Source organism: Anomalospiza imberbis, chromosome 13 (assembly GCF_031753505.1).
Source record: "Anomalospiza imberbis isolate Cuckoo-Finch-1a 21T00152 chromosome 13, ASM3175350v1, whole genome shotgun sequence".
NCBI lineage: Eukaryota > Metazoa > Chordata > Aves > Passeriformes > Viduidae > Anomalospiza > Anomalospiza imberbis.
In genome coordinates this window covers 12,890,494-12,911,760 of record NC_089693.1, presented here as the reverse complement: position 1 = coordinate 12,911,760, position 21,267 = coordinate 12,890,494, and the positions used below count along the sequence as shown (strand labels likewise).

Below are 21,267 nucleotides of genomic sequence, written 5' to 3'. Positions count from 1 at the left end.
ATAATAAATTTCTACCCCTAAAAACTGGCTGCTATTTCTGTGGGTAGCAGAGAAAAGATTCTATATTCCTCTTATTTATACAAGAATTCCTTACCCATTAGGTTCCTCATCCCTCTATATGTGAAGAGAAGCAAACATTCCTGTAGAATTTTTCCAGCAGTTCATACAGGAATTAAGGAAGGGGTACAGAGAAGAGGGAGGGGTATGTTGTGTAATAATAGTGGGGAAAGTGATTTTCTCCCTTGAATTAGTTTATAACTAGAGTAGTTACTTCTGTTATCATGCATAATCTTTTTCCTTCCTGGATTTCCTCACCAGTGGCTTTCTAGAAACGAGCTCTACAGTGATGTTTATTCACTGCTTTGGCCTGATCTGTAATTATGTTCTCTACATGGCATAAGCGTTGCAAGGTTAATTAAGTACTCTTACCCCAAGTGTTACTGCTTCAGAGAACAAGCTTTTTTTACCTGATATATCAAAATGTGGAGATCTGGTGATCATTTAACAGGTTCAGAATCTTTGAACATTATTGTGCATGTCCAAGCTTTCAGGTGAGTTTGGCTTTGATTTGTTGTGAATTTACTTTTGAAACACAGGAGTGTTTTAAAAATGCACAGTGTCAATGTCTTACTGTATTTACAGCTGCCACTTCTGAACTGCAGGGTACCTGTACAAATTTTGCTGTTAGATATATTTCATTATCTGTCAGAGCGTTTGGACCGCATGTAAATAAGAAACTTATTAGATAACAGTTTTTTAATGACAAGAATGACAAGAGGTTTAGCTTCAGTGGCAGTAATTAAATTTCTTGTATTTGGATGATTACTTAAAACTGTACTATATGGAAGCTTTGAGTTGGTGCTTGCTCACAATAAATAACACATAATTTTAAAAAGAATTTGTATAAAAAGGTGGACCAAATAGACCAGAAAAGCTAAATAGTAAGACTAATAGAATGGCTTTATTTGGAAGTACAGACCAAAGTATTATGTGACTATAGTAAAATTTGCTTTTACTTGGAAAGAAAAAGGAAATTCTCATTTGGAGAAAGTAATGAAGTTGGTTTCCTTTTCTCTTGCAAACACAGTGTCATTAGGCCATAAATCAGTGAGTAGCAGGTTTTTAATGCAGTTTCATTTAACCCTGGGTGCTGACTTGTGTGAAAAAGCCTTCCCTTATATTTCTGTGGATTACCTGGATTAAATGCAGACAATGCCTGTAATTCAGAAGGCAGCTTGCCCAGGATAGGAATCCAGTACTATATATATATTTATATATAGGGTATTCTCATTGGCTTTGTGATACTGTAAAGTAAATCAAAGAGAGCAGGGACTGGAGATCCTAGAGCATTAATGTGTCTCATCCTTTCATATTGTGAAATTCTACCTTTTCACATTGTTCCATAATACATGGAATTCAACCTCAGCACAGGTACTTTTTGTGGTGATGAACCTCATTATGAATGATGCTTTTGATTACGTCTGTAGCTTTCCTTCAGCTCTGAAGTTTGAGTTGAACATACTGTAACTCTGTTCCAATTAAAAAGCTTTAAATGCCAAGCCAGTCAGGAGAAGGGAAACAGGAATTTGTACCACTGAAATCTTAGGGATGCTGCATGGATAGCATAAACTGAATGTACTGAGAGAGAGAGTGAGAAGTTCTTGAACCCTCTCCCAATCACAATTAATAATAATTAACCCCTCACTGCAGTGGAAGATGAGTTAAGCTGATACTGAATATCACTGAAATTATCAGCTGGTGTCAATTATGAGTCAATGTTTTAGCCTCTGTCTTAAAAAAAAAAAAAAAACAACCCAAGACCCAGGAAAGTTTTAAGAGAGCAGCCTGTCTGGTTTAGAGCTGCTAATTTATTAGGAGAGAAAATATCAGGATGACTCATAGAGTTATTTTTCAGAGGATCCTAAGACTGATTTGGAGCACAATCTTGAGTGCGTTTTCTAACATTTTCATTTAATCCACAAAGAGTAAGTTAAAGCTGAATTGTTAGGAGGTGGATGCAGATGATCTGTTCTGTATGATGATCTGTTCTGTATGATGATCTGTTCTGTATGTGTGCTAGAGAAAAGCAAGACAGCAGAGAAAAGTGATTTTATAATGATAATGACACTAACTTCAACATGGGCCTTGCTTCAAAAAGTTGCTATACAAATGGTTGATAATAATTTGTTTTGGGGGATCTTGAGAATTAAGTTCAGTACTTGAAGGATTACTTCAGCAACCATTTATTCATCATGCTGCCATAAAAAGATTGAAAAGATTTAAGTTTGTATTTGATTAGCAAATGTAAATCATTTGTGTAAAGAATCACTTGTTGGGATGGAATTAAGGTTGGCAGGAGATTCAGCAGCATCTGTAAGCCTCTCCTCAGTTGTGCAAAGCCGCACTATCAATGTACATTCCCTCCCAGTGGAATTGTTGTGGTGTCAGGCGGGGATCTGAGGCACTCAGAACATAACGTAAAAGCAGGATGTTGTGGTGTGAGTAGGAAGTCCTGGGGTGAGTGTTGGCATGGAATCCCCAGCCAAGGCCTTTCCCTTCATCTCTGCTGGGGAAAGCTCCAGGCAGCCAGGGCTGCAGTTGCACAGCTCACTGGGACCCCCAGAGCTGCAGCTGCTGCTCTGTCCATGTGGCAAAGAAACTGGGCATGAGCCACCTTCCATCTGGGAGCTGTGGATCCAACTGGCCTCCTCTATCCCTCTGTGGGTGTATGTATATTTTTTAATATGTATTTTTATATATGCATGTATTGTGACCAGTGTTTTACCCAGACAACACCCAGGCCTCTCAAGAGGTTTCTATATGTATGGAATGCTCTTTTTCCAGTGGGAAACTATTTTTAAAAATTGATATTATATAACTGATGGTTACCTGTAGCTTGCCTTTATTTTCTTGAAGACCTAGAGGAGACTGATACACAACATTTTTTTAATATAGGTGCTTTACTGTTTCATTTAAGGGCCAACCAGAAATTTTCTAATGTGAAAGCCTCTTAAGTGAATAATTTGTAATAACCTACTGCTTTATCAGTGGTCTGGTTTTAACTAATGTGTACTATAAAAGTAATTATTTTTCTGCCACTATTCTGAGTGCATTTGCTTTGCTATCAGCATATGCTGGAATACTTTTATTAGTTGTAATTCGGTAAGTTTCTTCTTTGTTCTTATCTTTCCTGTTTGTTGCTTGCACTAGTGTGCTGATTTCTGCAGCTTGTAAAGCAGTTCTGTTTGGTTTTTTTGTGTGTTTTTTTTTTTTTTCCCTTCCCATGAAATAAGGTTGTGTAACACATGGTTCTGACCTCAATTTGAAACTTCAGTGGATGAAGCAGGGATTATTTCTTGAGTTAAATTCTGTCTGAAGTATGGGTTATGAGAGAACTGGAAGTGCTCTGTAGGACTTAAATTTCCTGTTAGAATACAGGTATAGCTTTCAAAATATGACAGTTAATAATACAATGGTTTTGACAAGCAAAAGAAATAAAGGTCTTTTTCACCTATAAGAGCTGCTAAACAATTTAAGCAATTTTTATTTTCTGTAGTATGATGTCATCCATCTACATATTTAAACAATAGTTAATATCGGATTATTGTTAATGTCATTCCATTTATTTATGAAATACTGAGGTTCTGCTTTGCTTTGTACAATTACAGGTTGCAAAGGAAAACAGAGTTGAATTTTGGCTTGGCAGTTGAAAATAATTTGTCTTCATTTTTGATTGTCTAACTTCCTTCCCTGTGTTGGTGACTTCACAAGGCAAGGATGGAGTTACTGTTAGAGATAAGCATATTTACCTAATGAGAATGGGTACTGCATTTTCTTGTTTTCAGGTGCATCTTGCCTTTTTAGCTTTCAATTGTCTGGCATAAGAATGAAGAAATCTGAATCAGACCAGCTGAACCAAAGCCCTTTCTGCAGCCTTGTAAAAACCCAAGTAGGGGTTGTGGTATGAGCTCTGTGTTGTGAGATAAATATTGATTTTTCTGCTTAAGTGATACAATCTATTTTAAGTCAAGCTAAAATATATAGTGCAGAATCCTGCCATTGTGTATTATTCTCTAACAACATTTGTGAACTGGAGCTGCTGTAAATTTGTAAGAAAAAAATATTTGTCTATGTCCAATAAATAACTGTTTTAGATGCAAGAGTGGTGTTTACTTTGGAGAAATCAGTGGTAATAAATGAGAACTAATTCAGGAAACTGAGTCTTTTTATGCAATTTGCTAGAATTAAAATAATATTTGTTCAAATATTATTAGTGTTGATGCTAAACAGCACTGGCTATAGTTTATGCAATTACTGAAGACTCAAGGCATTTGCTAAACTAAACCATAGCCATTTAATTTTGATATACTTTAAGTAGTTTAAAAGGGGAAGGTACAACTTAAAAAGGTGACTGCTTCTCTCTTCTTTTTTCAGGAGTAACTTAAGAGAAGCTTCACCAGTACTGGTCTCAGCACAGACTAAGGGTAAGGTAAGTGTACCATGGAGTGGGAAAGTGCATGCAATAGGCCAGCAGAAGTATAGGGAGAGTTTATCCTTTGGCTTTTAGAGTTCTGTCTTGATTGTGAAAATGTGGTTGAATTTAGCTCAAGTTTGGTTAAAATGATCTTTTCCTGCCTGACCTGAAATTTGTCCAATTTGTTTAGAGCCCTTGTCAATATACAAAATATATTGTTTTTTGCAGAAGCCTTGGAGCTTTCCCTGAAATTCTGGGCTGGCTGCTGGCTGTCTTCCAGCTTGGGGGATTCCAGCCCTATAGCACTGAACCCCCAAGTTCCTGCAGCTGAGCTGGGTTTTACAGGTCAGCCTTGGCACTGTGCTGCTGTTTTACAACAGATTCATGCTTGGCTCAAGTGCATGAAGAATGGTTTGGTTACAAAAGATTTTGAAAGCAATCCATATAATAATCTGAATGTATGCAAGAATGTTATCCTGTAGCTGAATTTAGAGGAAAAAACCCACTCACTTTTACAATATGAGTTAATGTTTAGTGGTATTATTATTATTATTAGTGCACAAATGAAGTGACAGTTAAGTCCAGAGTAAATAAAATAAATTTGAGATCTGGACCTCAGGTGATCTGCTTGGTAATAGAGCACTGATGGTGCACGATTCTCATCTGGCTGTGTTTTATGTGCTCTTTGCAGAGGTACCAGTGAACACCTAGTGGGTTAAATACTGGTCACTCAGGCTTTGGAATGCAGTTCTCCTCACTGAACTGCCTCCAGGTTTTGCAAATTCCTTTAGGTCTGTATCCTTGTCCTTTTTAGAGACTCCAGCAGTGACCTGCTCCATGGAATGGTTCTTGGCAGTGCCAGCTCTTGTGTATGACTGAAAAAGAAAACTGATCCAGATGAATGTGCTTACAACAGGCACTGCAGAATCAGCTGAATCCTTTCTGGGTAATATTAAATGTGAGGTTCAGATTAGTGGAAGTAAATTTCATTACTAGTTTATAAATCATTCTATGTATTATTATTAAAAGTTTTCCCATTAAAAATACTGATGATTTATTTGCAAAAGAAAATGCTGCTCAGCATGTTTTACATTTGTGGGTTTAGAATAAAACAGGACAAGTGCTTAGCAGGCTCTGCTTATTTTCTGAAATGTTTATACAAAGAGACAGTCATAGATTATATCCCCCTTACTATCCTACTGATACCAATGTTAAAATCTGTAATGATCAGGGTTTCCACAGGATTTAATCTCCAAACAAACACAATGAACTTGTGTGGCAGATCTGGGATAACAGCTGAAGAGAAACCTCTCCCTCCTCCTCTGCCAGGTAGAAGGGCAGGTATTTAATAAGCTATGCCACTGATAAAGCTAATCTGGCACCTGTCTGTATCTTTATTTATTAGACAACATTTTTCTTTTAGCCTTAATTTTCATAGTGTGGTTACATATTTGTGTTCACAACACTGAGTGAGCATTAAATTTACAAATTTCATCAGCATAGAATCATTACAGCTGGAAAAGACCTTCAGCCAGGACAAATCATTATATGGAGAAAAATAAAATAAAAAAACCCCAGTCACTGAAAAAGTTACTGCCAGATTATGCTCCTCATTGTCATTTACTTATTCCAACACTTGTCTGTTTTGAAGAGTCTTGAGTGTCTGTAGTGGTACTTTGAAAAGAAAAATCATCAGAGTAAGATTACAGAAGTTAATTTCATTATTCCTGTTGTGTGATAATTTGCTTTAAGAGCATGTGTCTATAACAATGTAGTCTCATGATTTGAAAAAGGCAGTAGGAATTGTGCTTTCAACTATCTAGTGTGGTGAAACCACCACAGGAAAAACTATGAATACCTGAGTCACCATTTTAAAAATTAGGAATGGTTTTATTATTATTATCTTATGCAAATTTCTTTTTTGCCAAGATCTGTAGGGATGTGTGTGCACAAAGGCTGGGAAACAAAACTCTGGTTCAAGCGATCATCCTTCTTTAGAAACAGTGCAGATCCCAGTATTGGATAATTTGGTTATTCCGACTGAATGTGATCCTGCACCAACAGGAATACAGGAAGTATAAGACACTTTTTCAGAGCCATTATCACAGAATCAGAGAATCACTGAAGTTGGAAGAGACCTCCAAGATCATGAAGTCCAACCTTAGGCTTTCTGTTTGTGTGTAGAGTTAACTCCCCCTTCTCACACCAATCAGACAAATTTTTGCTCTTCTGTTTCTTAGAATAACTGCAGCTTAGTCATGGTGAGTGAAAAACTATTTTAACCTGTGGGTAAAGGTAAGCCTGACTGTTGTCTGATTCTTTTAGTCATTACAGGAAAACCAAGCATCCAATTCTACCTACAGTCATAGTTATTATACAATATATACTTTCTTTACATTTACAATATTCCTTTTTCCATTACTTTGAGCTTAAAATTATATCCAACTGTCTATTGATTATGGATTGGCAATGTGAAAAAAAATAGGCTAAATATCAATCTAATTATATTCCAGAGAAGGCTTCTGATCTGCAGACAGGCTCATTTTAACTAAAAGTTAATGATACAGTTATAGCTGTGGGGCTGGAGATCATAATAGATGAGGATTTAGCTCTTTTAAGTGAGGCATTAAAGGATAATGAAAATTTTTGGGTCACTTTTCCTTAAGTTTAATTCCCAGTGGCTACATTTCCAACAATACTGGTGGGCCAATATAGGCATGGTAATATGTGCACAGAAATGAACACAGACCTCAGGCTGAAATCATGATGAAAATAAGAAAATTAAATTTTGTGATTCGGGATTTATAAAAGATCACTACTTATGGCTACAACTTAACTATTTTTTTCCTCCTGAAACTACAATGAAGGTCTTTGTTAAAAAAAAGTAAAATAAGTAACAATTTTCTGCTGGAATCCATATTGCTTATTTTTTTGCCTACATATAAGAGTTTTATACCTATTTTCTTATTTGTAATATATGAGTAACTAACAGAGATCTCTGTTTTAGTATGGAAACAGCTTAGGAAATCATTCCTCAGAAATAATCTTGGGGCAAGTTGCAAAACTCATGTTTCATGCTTCTTATACTGTGAGTAACATATTGTACTTTAGAAGTAAAGGCAATTGATTTCCAGCTTTACTGGCTAATTAAAACTTTCTGATTCCTATGAGCTGGAACAGGGTAATTAATTCTATCAGTAAATTGTATTCTTTCCCAAAGACATGAATTTGCAGGCAGGTCATTTTTTATAAATGCTTGTTACATTCAGAAGAAATCTATTAAAGATTACTATTGTGCAAAAATTTGCCATTTTCAGAATGAAGAAAACATTCAGTTTGGAATATGACGTGTGCAGTGCTCCTAGAAATAACCCTGGTGCTCAGTGTGCACCCCGAGCTCAGGGACTGTTCTTCCTGTGCACTCACAAGCCCCTAAAGGAACTGCCCTCAAGTCAGCTCCAACAACAGCATTAGAGAAGGGGTAACACCAATAACATCACATGGGCAAATTTGTGTCAATAAACTCTAAAATACCACAGGGGGTAGAGAATGTAATCTGCTATCAATAATTTAGAACATTTGAAATATAATAGGATGCGTTTTTGCGTCCCTTATCACTTACTCTGAGAAGTTTGTGTGGCTATAAACTTCTTTATCAAGGCGTCAGTAGTCTGTGTGTAAAGGCTGAGAGCATATTTGAGGGACTGTAGGTCTGGACTCTTCTCCAGGAAATTCTTTTTTAGCCCACTTCCTCCAGCATGGAAGTATTGCTAAAATGAAAAACAAATATGGTTGTTCACAGAGGAAAAAGAAATGCTTCAGTTACAGACATACGACTTTAAGTAAAATTCTTAAATGAATGTTTGGAAGTAGCAACAGGCTTGTCTGGATTTATTATAGCATTTGAGATAACTGTCATAATCTCTAGTACAAAGCTTCTTTCTAAGGGTTAAAAAATAGGGGAAGAAAATAATACACAAAATTTGGTTTTGGTCTTCATGATCGGAAGTATTTGTCAAAACTGGAAAATATTTGAAGCATTCATTTAGGTTGCAGAGAGTGGAATGAGTTTAGAAAAGAGTGTGAAGTTTTTGAGTAGCAGTGTGAGAAGAGGACTTCTGGTTCTACTGGCACAGCTAGATTTGGAAAAACAAATATTCTTATGACTTTGATGCCATGCTGACTATGTGAACAATATATATAAAAACTGTATATATAAATGTATTTTGTTATCAATCCCAAAACTGATTTCCGAAAAATTAGGGGGCAGATTCTTCCCTTTTTCCTCCCACAATGGAGATTTTTACCTAAAGTTTTGTACAGGACAGTGTTGGATGAATTAATACATGTTAGCCACAATGAAAAGATAAATGTGCTACATACCTGCATTTTGTTCAAACACCTTGCAAAGCATTTTGCAACCTCCATTACAGTTCTAAGTCTCAAGATCAATAAAATTCCCACGAATGGCTAATTAGTAAAAATAAAAAATGTTTTTCAGGAACACAATGACTGCTTGATGAGATGCAATATTGGTTCACTCCGCACAGGAAGTCTTGGGGACTGTAAGCAGAATTTACTCTCCCTGCCTTTTTGCAGTGTTGCCAAAGGAATAAATGCAATATCTACATTCCAGTTCACACAGACACATCTCCTCTAAATGCTGTATCCCAGCTTATCTGGACAGCTCAGACCTACAGTCCGCATATGTCCTTTGCATTTAGTGCATACATTTTACCTTCCAGTTCTCAAGATTCTGCAGGAGATGAAACATAAATATTTCATAACAGTTATTATTTACAGTTCTGTATTGCTGTCTACTAACTGTTAAAGGGAAAAAACTATCTGTAGGAGCAAAACAGGGGATTTGAAGTCATCTGGCTGCAACATTTTATATTGTTTTAATACTATGGGGACAGTTAGTGTCAATTTAAAAATTTCTGAATATATATATTCTCTCATCATAACATACTTATATAAAATGTGTATCTTTTCAAGCAAATTATTTCATACAATATGTTCCAAAAAAATCTTTCATCTTAATTGCTCAAGAGTTTAGTAATGATTTCACTAAGACTCATAATCAATTTATAAGCAAGTGTTAAAATTTCCTGCTATTGTGACACTTACTGCGATTTTTTGAAGCTGTCTCTCCCAGTAAAATGTTATCTGCAGCAGCAGCTACAGATGGCTGAAATCTCCATGATAGCTAATAGTCATATAAAGAAACAAAGACACCTGACCCTTGTTGTCCCGAGTTTTTAACTTTTTTCTTTTCGTTTTCCCGTAAATGGTAAATTTTGCAAGCAAACCAACAATGTGAACCTATCATTACTGTATGGAACTGAATACAGAAAAATAATGAATAAACAGGGTTTTACAGATTCAGCTGGATCTGTTATTATCCTGTTCCTCAGAGATGGAAAACTTAAAATAATTCCCCTGCTACTCTGCTCCTCTCCCTAGCTTTGTAGGTGGCACAAGAGATTTCAAAGTCACACTGACAAATGAAAGGGGCAGATGTCAAGAGCTGGAGCCACTGCTGCAGCCTCAGCCCAAAGCTGCCCAATGGCACACAAGCCCCTTTGGCTGTTGGGTTCTCTTTGCAGAGGGTGTCTGGGTGTACAGTGGGAAGTGGCACAGTATTAGCAATTGTCTCTGTGCTGACATAATGAGGTAGCAGAGAACTCAGTCTGAGATAACTGAGGCCAGAAAGCCACTTCTCCTAACTGTAAATTGCAAATGAAGCTGAAAAATATGAAATAGTTATATAAATTGCTATGGTTCTTTTTATATAATACAAAGATTGATGATATGCTATATATATTCAAGATTGTATTTGTCAAAGGATTAATAACGCTGTCCACTATTAAATTATGATTGTTTCTTAGTGAATTAAATGAAAGGAAAAACAAAAAAGACAATAAGTAGATATTCCTCCCTGCAAAACCCTTCCTTACCATAAGCAGCTACCCAATTTCTGAACACTCACCACATGCCATTTTTACCATTCATTCTCCTATTCTTATCTGGCCAGCCATGATTTTTGCTTGTAAATAAACTGTATTTACTGAACATTACCAAAAAGATTCTATATTTTGATCACTAAACTTATGAACTACATTCCTAAATACACATAGCAGTCTTTTTTCCTTAAGTTAACTCATAAAGTTTGCCTTTTTTCACTTTCTACCAGTATAAGCCCAATTTCTGCATGATCAAGGTTATTTGTTAAGTATTTAGGAAATTATTTTGCCGTATCAGCTTGTAAGTACAGCAGGCAGGTATAATGCACAGTCATTGCCTTACAATTTGAAAAGTGTTTCTCAGGAAGCATTCTTTAGCTCAGTTAATGAATGTTATGAATTAACTGTTATAATTTAACACACAGATACAAGGATGCTGAATTAACAAAGGGATTCTCCCTATTTAGTCTTTTCCCTCCAAATCTAGATATTTTCAGAAAAATGGTCAACACCTATCTCTTCATCTGTAAGAGTTTAAGCCCTGGAAATTTAGGCAAGGTTAGAGTTCACATTTTCCCCAGTTTTTATGTGTTTAGAAAACTGTTAGATTCACATACTTTACTTCATGCAGCTTAATTTGGGAGTGTACTTCAATTTTTTCCAGTTTTCAATTTGTTCAATTTGTTTCCACAACATTACTAATTCCCAATTATTTTTATTTCTGAAAGAAATGCCAGTTCCACTACAAATACAGAAAATGGCAATTGGGAGCCCTCTCTGTTACTTTTTGCTTGCCTTGGAGACTGTTTTATTGCAAAACACTTGATCATAAGTATTTCCTCTTACTTATATCTTCAATTTTATACTTCAGTAGCTGCCTCCTTACCTTCCTGATGTGTCTCCTCCCAGCAGACAGGAAAATATGCTGTTATTCTAGAAACTGATTGCTTTTAAGTTATTTACACCAACTAATGATCCAGGCCAATGTGAAAAAGACTTATAAGCAAATTAAATAATATGTTAATTAATAATCTAATAAATATTCCTAATAACTTCTTTTGACTTCAGAAACCAACTCCATGAAGACTGTATGAAAGTCTCCAGTTTTTTATCTAAAAAACCAATCATTGTTGGGCATTCCAGCAGGGAGCAGAAAAAGAGATAAAGCTGTACCTTTATAGTAACGAGTGCCACGTCCATTATTGCACACTGCCTCAGGGTCAGGCTTTTGGCTTCCTCTCGGATCACGTGGTCCTGCAAAGCAACAGAAGACTGCAGTTGGTTTTGAAAGAGAGACAATATTGTGAATATCTGTTCTTTGCAAAACAAGCAAACATCCACCAAATGCCCCCCAAGGACTATCATTAACAGGGATTAATTCAGAATCCTTTCACAACAAATTATAACCTAGAGCAATTGTGTTGCTTCTTGAAAATGCAGACTGTGGAGAACCAGACTCGCTGGTTAATACTGAGCATTACTTCTCTTCTTAGGATGTATTATTTCTCTGTTTTGAGGGATGGGGGAAAGGTTAAAACTTAACTTAAAATAATTATATTATATGATGTATAAGTAATTAATTTTAATAATAAACCTGATAGTTTAACAGATGTTTGTTAATGCCCTATGTTTAAAAAAAAGAGGGGTTTCTATTGGAACATGTTAGACATCGAGTGACTACACTCCTGTTAAATCTTTGTCTAAACAAGCAGTCAGTGATTAACTTAGGTAATATTTTAACTCCTCTAGCAAACTGAACAATCATTCATAGAGGCCCCAAATACCACATTTCTGTACAAATCTAAAATTCTAATTGCAGAATTTACTGGCAAACAACTGACATCTGTATCAAGCATCTCTGCTGTCCATCAAGTGGACTCCAGCACCGAGGTGCTGAAGACTACCATGTTTCAATGCACATAAATAGTCCACAGAAAGAAAATTGCTGGTATTCTCACTTTAAGGGCTTTAAAGGCTTTTCCAGAAGCAAAAGGTTGGGTTTTTTGGGTTTTTTTTTTTTTTTGGTGATGCTTGTAAGGCCTGGTTGTGCAATATGGGAATGACGGTTTCTTGACCCATGTAGTGACCACTTACCACATAACCATAGAGTCTTCTATTCATAACTTGGTTTTGATGAAACTGTACAATAATTATTCACCTCTGAGTAGTTACTGCCATATTCAATCTTACACCACATAAGAACAAGAATGAGGCATGAGGTTTGGCCTCACAGTCATTAATATTTCCTCCCTTTTTTGTTAGTGCAAGCCAGTCACAGCTTCATCTGGCTCCATTACCTTGAGTTTTGACAGTTGTCCAAGATCTTTGGCTGCACTGAATATCATCTGGGGCCCCTGTAATCACATTGAAGATTAAGGAAACAGACTCACGACAGCATGCTTGCTTTTTATGTCAACACAATCTTATTTTCTGCTAGGACATTGGCCAAAGTCATCGTTTTGCAAAGCTAAATAAAAGTGTCAGTTGCACAGGAGACACATTTTCATTCAGTTGATAAGGCCAAGTGCTTGAATGCCTGCAGCAAGATTGCCTCCAGTATTCTATAGCTGATACAAATATTGCACTTTCTGCTGAGATTGGTTTTGTTTCTCCTTTCTGCTGTCTCATTTTGTGTTTAATACTGAAAGCTAAGGCTGTGATTGTTCTCAGTGTGTGTCAGTGAGATGTTTGTCCATAACTGCAGCTATCAGGTGCTGTGCTAACATGAACAATCATACTGGGAAGTGAGCAGCCCTGAGGAACCTGCAAAAGCCTGTGTAGGGGGAATCCTCAGCTGAGTAAAGCACAGCACAGTGGTGTACTGTGAGCCAGAGCCTTTTTTAAATGAAAAGATATTGAAATGTTATGAAGTTCAAGCAATATTTTACAATAGCCAAATCCTGGCATGACACCAAAGGCCAATGCCTACACATTTGTCTCACACAAACAGAATTCTACTATAATTTCATGCTCATATACTTTATCACAATTACTCCAAGCAACATAACTACCAATGCAGTTACATGGCAGTTCAGCAAGATGTAGTTCTGATTATGTGGATTTCAGAAAAAAAGGTTCATCCAACTTACACTGGACTAATTTTTCATTAGACTTTCTGTTCCAAAGAGTTTCATTTTCCAGAAATAATTTTGCTTCCTATATGCTTAAATTGAAGAAAATGTAATATAGAACTACAGTTTAAATCTTCAATATTTTTTAGTAGTGAGAATGGTAAGATAAATGTGTGTGTGTGTGTGTATATATATATATATATATATATATATATGAAAAAATAAACCCCATTTCTGAATGCCTGTGCCTCTCAACCTAAAACAGAAATAAATATTCAGGGCTAGAAAATCTCTCACAATATCCTACTTTTCAGTGATTTCCTTTAATTATGTGTTCAATAGTAAACAAAAGTATCAAAATAAAAGGAATAGTTCACAGTGCCTATCAGAAGCACTCTATATAGAGGGTACCACTAAGAAAACTCCCCTCTGAACTGACTGTCCTATGAATAATTGATCCTGCATAAAGCTGATAAATACTCCTAACACATGATGGAAAATGCAGTTACCCAATTGAAATGCTACCTATGTATTTGCAGATAAAATTTGCACCAAAAAGTTTGAAAAGCAAATTAAAGATCTCAGAAATGTAAATTCAAAACTTATTGCAAGAGAGGTTGTTTCTAATTATGCATAGTTAACAAGGTCATGACAGTAAATATGAACAAATTCAGTGACTGGAGTCCTGGCCATGATCAGCTCTACTCTAGAATTTTTAATAGTTTGGGTAATTTTTTATCTCTGCACCATTTATACATTTTCTATTAGAGCTTTTCCTGCCTGACCAGCAATATTCTTTTATATATTTTCAATATATTATAGTAAGATTTGATGATATGCCTTTAACTTATGGACCCTGACCAACAGCTTTTTAGCAGCTGAAGTGGTACCATAGGATGGGTAACAGTAAAAGTTGCCAAAGGCACACTGTGGCAACATCAGGATTAGCTTGTCCTAAAATGGTCAGATTATTTCAAACAAGATTGGAAACAAGAAGAATTAACAGTTATGTTATCCCAGTCCCTCAAACAAACAAAACAAAACAAAGCAAAAAACCCAAACCAAAACAAAAAAAGGCAAAAAAGCAATCATGAGAAGGCCTCCAGGCCAGGCTCTCTTTGGTGATCCTTTGACAGGATGATTTCACTGTTGCCCTCGGCTCAGCCGGCAGGGTTCACATCAGGCCATGCCCCACAAGGGGCTCCTGTGCAGCACCACTTTGTGTAAGTACAGCTCCTTTCCCTCTTCTCAGCAGGCTGGAAATGCAGCTCTGCCCAAAGAGGAGCTCCTGTCAAGGCTGCTATTAAAATCCCCCAAATCTTTAGTGCTATATTTGGCTGAAGCTTCCTGATCTTAATTAAGTGCTGCCTCAAGATGAGGAATGGCACAGCAAGCAGGGCTGGAGGATGGGATGGGCATCCCTGGCTTTCTCAAACCTACAAAAATGGAAGTGATTGAATTTCTGATGTGACTAGGAAGGACAAGGAACACTCTTCATGTTACTGTGCACAGTGAAGCCGAGAGAGAAATCGGATTTAAATTAAACCCCTTGTATGAGAGCACATGACTGCATTCTTTCATATGAGTGCATTAATAAAAAGTGCTCTGATTTGGGGCAGGCAGTAAATGAAGGAGTGTCTTCCTCACCAGCTAAAAGTAAGCTGGCTGCACAACTCTGAGACACCAGAGAGCAACACTGCCTGCAGTGCAGGTGTTACTCCTTGTGGTCAGGGTACGGACCAGGATAGTGTCAGACCCCTTGGCAACACCTGCTCAGGCACATTACTGCAATCCTTTATGTCAACTGAGAATTGCTCTGAACACTTACCGTTTGGTCTGTCAGTGGTGGAAGCACAATTTGTTTTTCTATTTTGTTTAAGACTAACTTCCAGAGCTCTTTCAAAACCCGTTTCAGAACTGTCTTCTCACAGATTTTTGCAGAGACGCTCAAACTGGAATAAAACAAAACCACAAACCAGTCACCAAAATCAGCATTAAGGCTTCAGAGGTGCTCAATCATGCTCAGATTAATAGCTATTAAGGTTTATCTTTTCTCTAGTAATAAAAAATTTCTCAGTAGCTAAGTTATTTTGCAATATTATCAGTAAATATTTTTGGTAAAAAGACTTGCAGATTTCAAACTCATATACATTTCCACTATCTAATGTAATGCTTATATAGCACTGATGCATATTTATTGAAAATGCAAAATCATAATGAGTTATAAATTTTGATGGATGATACAATTTAGCACTCCCACGCCCCTAAATTAAAGTTTTAGTATGTAATTTGTTTATGTCTTAAAATTAAAAGGGCAACTGTCTCTCTTGTTTTGTATTTCTACTGATATGTAGAACTGGTTGCTGACAGCTAATGCAAATTTGCAGCTACTGTTTGGGAGCATTTATTTCTATATACTGACATGTCTGAGCAATCTTGCAATCTCTTACTTAAAGTAAAATTAAATTTATAGGGCACCTTTTCCATCCTCACTTTGAAGATTTCTGGCTGGGGAAAACCCACATAAGGAACCAAAGGGGTGTGTAACTTGTGACTGGAGACCTCGAGTACAGGATCAGTGCCAGGCTGCTTGTCCTCAGAGCCACTTCCAACAAAAGACCACTGGTGTTTGACAAGTGCCAATGACTCCAATGTGCCTACAGGTGTGCCTGTGCACATGGCCTTTCAGAATGTGCCACTGCTGAATAGCATAAGTTATGCTCACTTACAGAAGCCAGAATGGGCTTGCAGGATCCTCTCAAAACTTAGCATTTTACCAAATGAAAAAAAAATCAAGCTTCTGTTTAGATGATGACCTGGTTTTTGGTGACACAGAAGTGTATATCAATAAGCAGTGGGACATTGGGTACAAGCCTAGAACAAATGCCAGACAATTTCAGTATAGGAATTACTTTTGTCCTTTTGTTCAGCACAATCTTAATAACACAGCCTGTGGAGAGAGACCGGGCACTGGCTCATTTTCAATGACTCAAAACATGACAAGACATGGAAAGACAAGCCTGCAGCTTATGTAAAAATTGTTCAGTGTAAGTAAACAGGTTAGGCATGGGATTCTGCACACAGTGAATACTAGAAATATTAAAAATACTATAGAGTGCTTCCAGGTATCAGCAGTGCTTCAGAGTAAAACCAAATGTGCCTGACTGCAGCATCCAGTTCCCAGTGTGCCACATAATCCAGTTTGCCACACTTACGTTTTGTCCAGGGAATCCATGAGAGGCCGAAGCACAATCTCAGCATCAATGGCTGCACTGTTCTTATTGGCTGCGGCATTCCCATTTCCTCTCATTTGATTCAGTTCATTGCTCATTTGTCTTACACAATCTTCAATAACAAACTGGAAACTGTAGGATCAAAAAAAAAAAAAAAAGAATGAAAGAATTCTGGGAGAGAAAACAATAAGGATGATTTTGCATCAGGTTCTTCAACAAGACAAATATTTTCTGCAATGATGCAATGCTCAAAATTGAAGATACTGTGGTGTTACAGTCTGAAAATAAGGTCTGAGTATCATAGCGCATAAATAATTAATGCTGTGTTTTGATCTCTTTCCGGCCTTGCTTCCATTCTGCCACAATTTTCATAGCCTTGTAGGTATGCCAAATATTTATTTTCTAAAGCAACAGATGTATCAAAATCTATAGGTTAGATGTTCTAACTACCAGTTAGGAACAACTTCTCAAGATTTTATTTTTGGTGTGAAAGGATGAAACAAGCAGGTGATGATAAATAATTTTTCTCTTGATGGTTAATAGCAACCAAGCTTTGATATTCTTCTTGATGTGAAATCAAAAACTCCTACTATTTCTGCCCTGTTTGGATCAATTTGACTTTTTCCAGATTTCCCACAGTCAGTGCCTTCAGAAGGTTTGTTACTTCTGTGCAACTACACAGCATTAAAACACTTGGACTGTTTAAAATATCCTTTTCCAAAAGAGCCCCTTGCTTTGAAGCACTCAGACTTCCTCCTGGGAGGAATCTTTTTCACTTCAAGGTGACTGTGAACGCATCCTTCCTCCTCAAGTTTGTATCTGCTCAGCTTTTCTGAAAACTGTTCTGTTTCCTAACTGATCTGGTTGAGTGTCTGACGGTCTTTAAGTACTATTGATGTGATAATCTTTGGACAACATTGACACAAAGCAGAACAGCAGTTAATCAGTCACCAGCTCAGAGGCAGGAAGAGTGTACTGTGCACACACAGTCATTTGGTTTATGGGTTGATTTGTGATGGATCAAAATCGTTTAGGATTAGTTTATGAACAGAAATGCAAATCAGAGGCCAAAAATCTATGGGGCCTGTAAAGCTGAAAAGATAAATGACAAAGATTAACTTTAGGAAAGTGAAAGAGAATTTACTATGAGAGAAAAGAAACAACCAGTTGTTCCAGTGACATGGCTAATTGTAAAAAGAGAACACAAACCTCCCTGTGAAATCACTGGAAAAAATCAGAAACTTTTCCAAATGCACTTGGAAGTACCCTTACCTACACACTTTAAAGCCCTAGATAAAATCAACATGAGGCAGCTGTGAAACTGCTCATGGAAATTCTTGGGACCAGACCCTCCCAAAAAAGCCAAAGTAATGCATTGCCTTTCTTGACATTAGACATCTTTCCAACACTGTTAACCTCACAAACCCAAGCAGTAAACTGACCCATGAGGAATGTTCCAGCTATCTGGAGAATATCCTACACTGAGCTATTCTGGGTTTGCTGTTGCAGAAACCTAGTTGGCTCATTCAGAAAGAAGCCCCGGAAAGAAATAATATTCATGCACTGTCAATGATCCGAGAAGCAGAGCCTGGGAGCAAAAGTGCAGCAAAACAATACAGCAAACTAAGCACACAGAAAAAAAGCAGACTGTCCACCCAGACTGCCCACTGATGGATTAAATAAGCAACTGCAGACTTTGTTTAATGAGCACCACTACTACATTAATCCCTCTTCCTTAGATTTCTTTCTAACTTGAAGCAAAAGTAACTTGCTACTTCTTATACCACAAGCGCTGCTGGCACAGCACCATACACATTCAGGCTTGCAGTGTGCACTCTGACTGATGAAAGGTTTTGAGAGTAAGGCTCAGTAGACAATTTTTGAAGAGCCACAGGCAAGCAAATGACCCAAGAAGTCCATTCACAACAACCACTTGAAGCAGGCTAAACACAGGCAGACATCCCTGGTTGAAGCAGGCCACTCAGAAAAAGCTGTCAGTCTCAGGAAGTAACATAAACATGGTCTGAGAGGAAAGTTTAACATAGCATCAGGCAAAAAAACCCAGTGACTTTGCTTTCCAAAAAGCAGAACAAAAGCCATCAACCTCACCTCTGTAACATGTTCATGTCCACAGATGATTTTCAGTTGTCTTTACAACAAGGTTACTGCTATTTGTTTCAGAGTCTAAACACATGCACACACAGAAATGCACACCACTCCATCAGGCAGAAGCAAGCCATGCCTCAGGACATCCAAATAACCACCCAGACTTCATCAACGAGGGAGATTTTTTGAGCAGGAATATTCCTCTAAGGTTTGCAGTAAAATGGGTTTGTTACCTTGCAGCATACATTACACTGAGTTCATCCAATACATTGCTAAGTTTCACCTGAAGTTCTTTTAGAACAACACTAGCTTCAGGATCCAGCTGCAAAGAGATAAATAACATTATATTTTATTTATACACTAGTTTTCTGGCATTTCCATTACAATCAAGGAATTAGGGATTATGTACAAAGATACACTGCACTATAGAAAACCAAATGTGGAAACACCTGTTGCGACACAGAATTGCTTTAGTAGGCCTTGAAATACAATTTCCATTAAAAAATATGAAAAACATCTTTGATTACAGCAGGGAATATTTATATTAGAAATCAAAGCTGTGCCATTGAAAAATGACTTTCTGTGGGATTGTGGAAACTGTGTTGGCAGTCACAAAGGAGAGAACTACCATTATCAGGCCAGTGGTATTCAACAAGGCACACCAAGAGAAGGATGCAGGAAAAGTGCTCGTGTTACTAATAATGTAGATGCCTTCATATTTTTATTATTTTTGTACATTTCACTGCTGTTGGTATTTTGTATTGCGATTTGCATTGAAGTTACTTCCATATTTCATGTTTCCATAATGCAGTGTAAAATTAGAACAGCCAGCACTGAAAAAGATGGCTTGAAGACTATCCATGCCAATTGTACTGACAGAGGATGTGGGAAGGGACTCTACCAAATTTCAGTACTGCTGTTTCTAAAAGCCATTAGGGCAAACAAAATTCAAGCACAGAGCAACACATTCTGATGCTCTGATACAGGTTTTCCAAACATAGGAAAAAAAATTAATGCAGAGGAGAAATATATTTTTACATTTACAGGGATGAGGATACATGCATAGATATTTAATCAAAAAGGCACCCTACTGATATTGATCAGAAAACTTGTTTATTTGCTATGGATGCTTTTTCAAATAAAAAAGGTTTTTTTTAATTTTATCTCCCTGATCTTTAGCACTCAGGAAAATTAGTTACAGCCCATTCTGGAATATGATAGATGATCATCAGGATCAACAGCTGAATTTGAATTAATAGCTGATGTTCCAGGTCTTTCAGCTGTCTACATCACAGCGTTAAGGAATGATTTCCAATGATAACCCTTAATTTGTGGGCTCTGTTCTGCAGCAAGGTCAGGTACAGACCTTCTGACAATTTCAAAGGACACTGCACATTTAGAATACAAAATCAGGGCTGTTTCTATTTGTGTTTTTCTGTCTTTCAACTGCATGAGTAGTGTTTGGTGCTTATTTTTCCTCTGGTGCTTCAGAGCACTGTGGTGCAGCAGGTCAGTTCTTTTAACCTCACTTCAGAGACAAGGGGAAGTTGTTGCAGCAAACTGGATAATTTACTTGAGACTCCACAGGAATTCTACAGCAAAATAAACTGAAATAGATCCAATGATCTGCTGTGTTTTAATCTTAGACAATCCTTTATCTCCTTAGAGGTTATGTGTGGGTTAAAATAATAGAAAAGTCAAGATTTTCACTACAGGTTTTGACAAGAACCTGAAACAGGTGACAAGGGGGAATTGCCACACATCCTTTAGAAGAAACTCATTATCTTGTCATGTAGCCATGTAGTCCTCTTCTAATCTGTGAAGCTCATATGTTACTTATTACTGTAGGTACTTACTGTGACTACTTACTGATTTAGTACTGAATTACTTTGCATTGAGAGAACTTCTGTTGCTTCTGTATATGTTAGTAGTGTCTCTGGCAAATATACTTTGACAGTTCATACACTTAAAGTGATTGCTTTCCATCATATGAAGAGCAGGAATTAAAAAGCTAATTTTACTGCAATGTCTATATTAGTAAACAAATTAAGACTTTGCTATCAAAGGCAAAGATTTTTCCAGGAAATGCATATCACTAGGGAAATATACTCTCTCCTTTGGAGGGATACATACAAAACCCAAATTAAAGACCTCTAGAATATAAACATAAACATTTAACAAACACTGAACACACCAGCATTCACACTGAACATGATACATGTCAAGGAAAACACAAAATACCAGGCAAGCAGAAGACTCAAAATTTCTTAGCAGATCATGCACAAACTACAGAATCACCTCGTTACTGGGCCTATAGAGGTCAATGTAGTTACTTTCTATCAGAGGTTGTGGTGATAACCAGAAAACACAATCTATCTGCTAAATTCACCTGGAATTGAATTTAGTCCAGCCAAAAT

The 21,267-nt window shown here is 37.0% G+C and overlaps 1 protein-coding gene and 2 long non-coding RNA genes across 6 annotated transcripts in view; 2 read left to right on the top strand and 1 right to left on the bottom strand.

Annotated features, from left to right (window-relative positions):
- UNC13C (unc-13 homolog C) overlaps positions 1 to 21,267 on the bottom strand; it is a 137,929-nt gene that overhangs the window by 4,136 nt on the left and 112,526 nt on the right. For all 4 annotated transcript variants that reach the window (XM_068204004.1, XM_068204005.1, XM_068204003.1 and 1 more), the window contains 6 exons: positions 19,084 to 19,172; positions 16,727 to 16,876; positions 15,340 to 15,463; positions 12,738 to 12,794; positions 11,614 to 11,694; positions 8,097 to 8,244 (listed from right to left, as the gene is read on the bottom strand). In XM_068204004.1, coding sequence (XP_068060105.1) covers positions 8,097 to 8,244; positions 11,614 to 11,694; positions 12,738 to 12,794; positions 15,340 to 15,463; positions 16,727 to 16,876; positions 19,084 to 19,172 — 649 coding nt within the window. The remainder of the gene's footprint in view (positions 1 to 8,096; positions 8,245 to 11,613; positions 11,695 to 12,737; positions 12,795 to 15,339; positions 15,464 to 16,726; positions 16,877 to 19,083; positions 19,173 to 21,267) is intronic.
- On the top strand, positions 2,801 to 4,751 carry LOC137481973 (uncharacterized). Its single transcript, XR_011003814.1, has 3 exons — positions 2,801 to 3,949; positions 4,435 to 4,484; positions 4,703 to 4,751. It is a non-coding gene; the product is annotated as an uncharacterized lncRNA (long non-coding RNA).
- LOC137481971 (uncharacterized) lies at positions 4,759 to 6,190 on the top strand. Its single transcript, XR_011003811.1, has 2 exons — positions 4,759 to 4,819; positions 5,289 to 6,190. It is a non-coding gene; the product is annotated as an uncharacterized lncRNA (long non-coding RNA).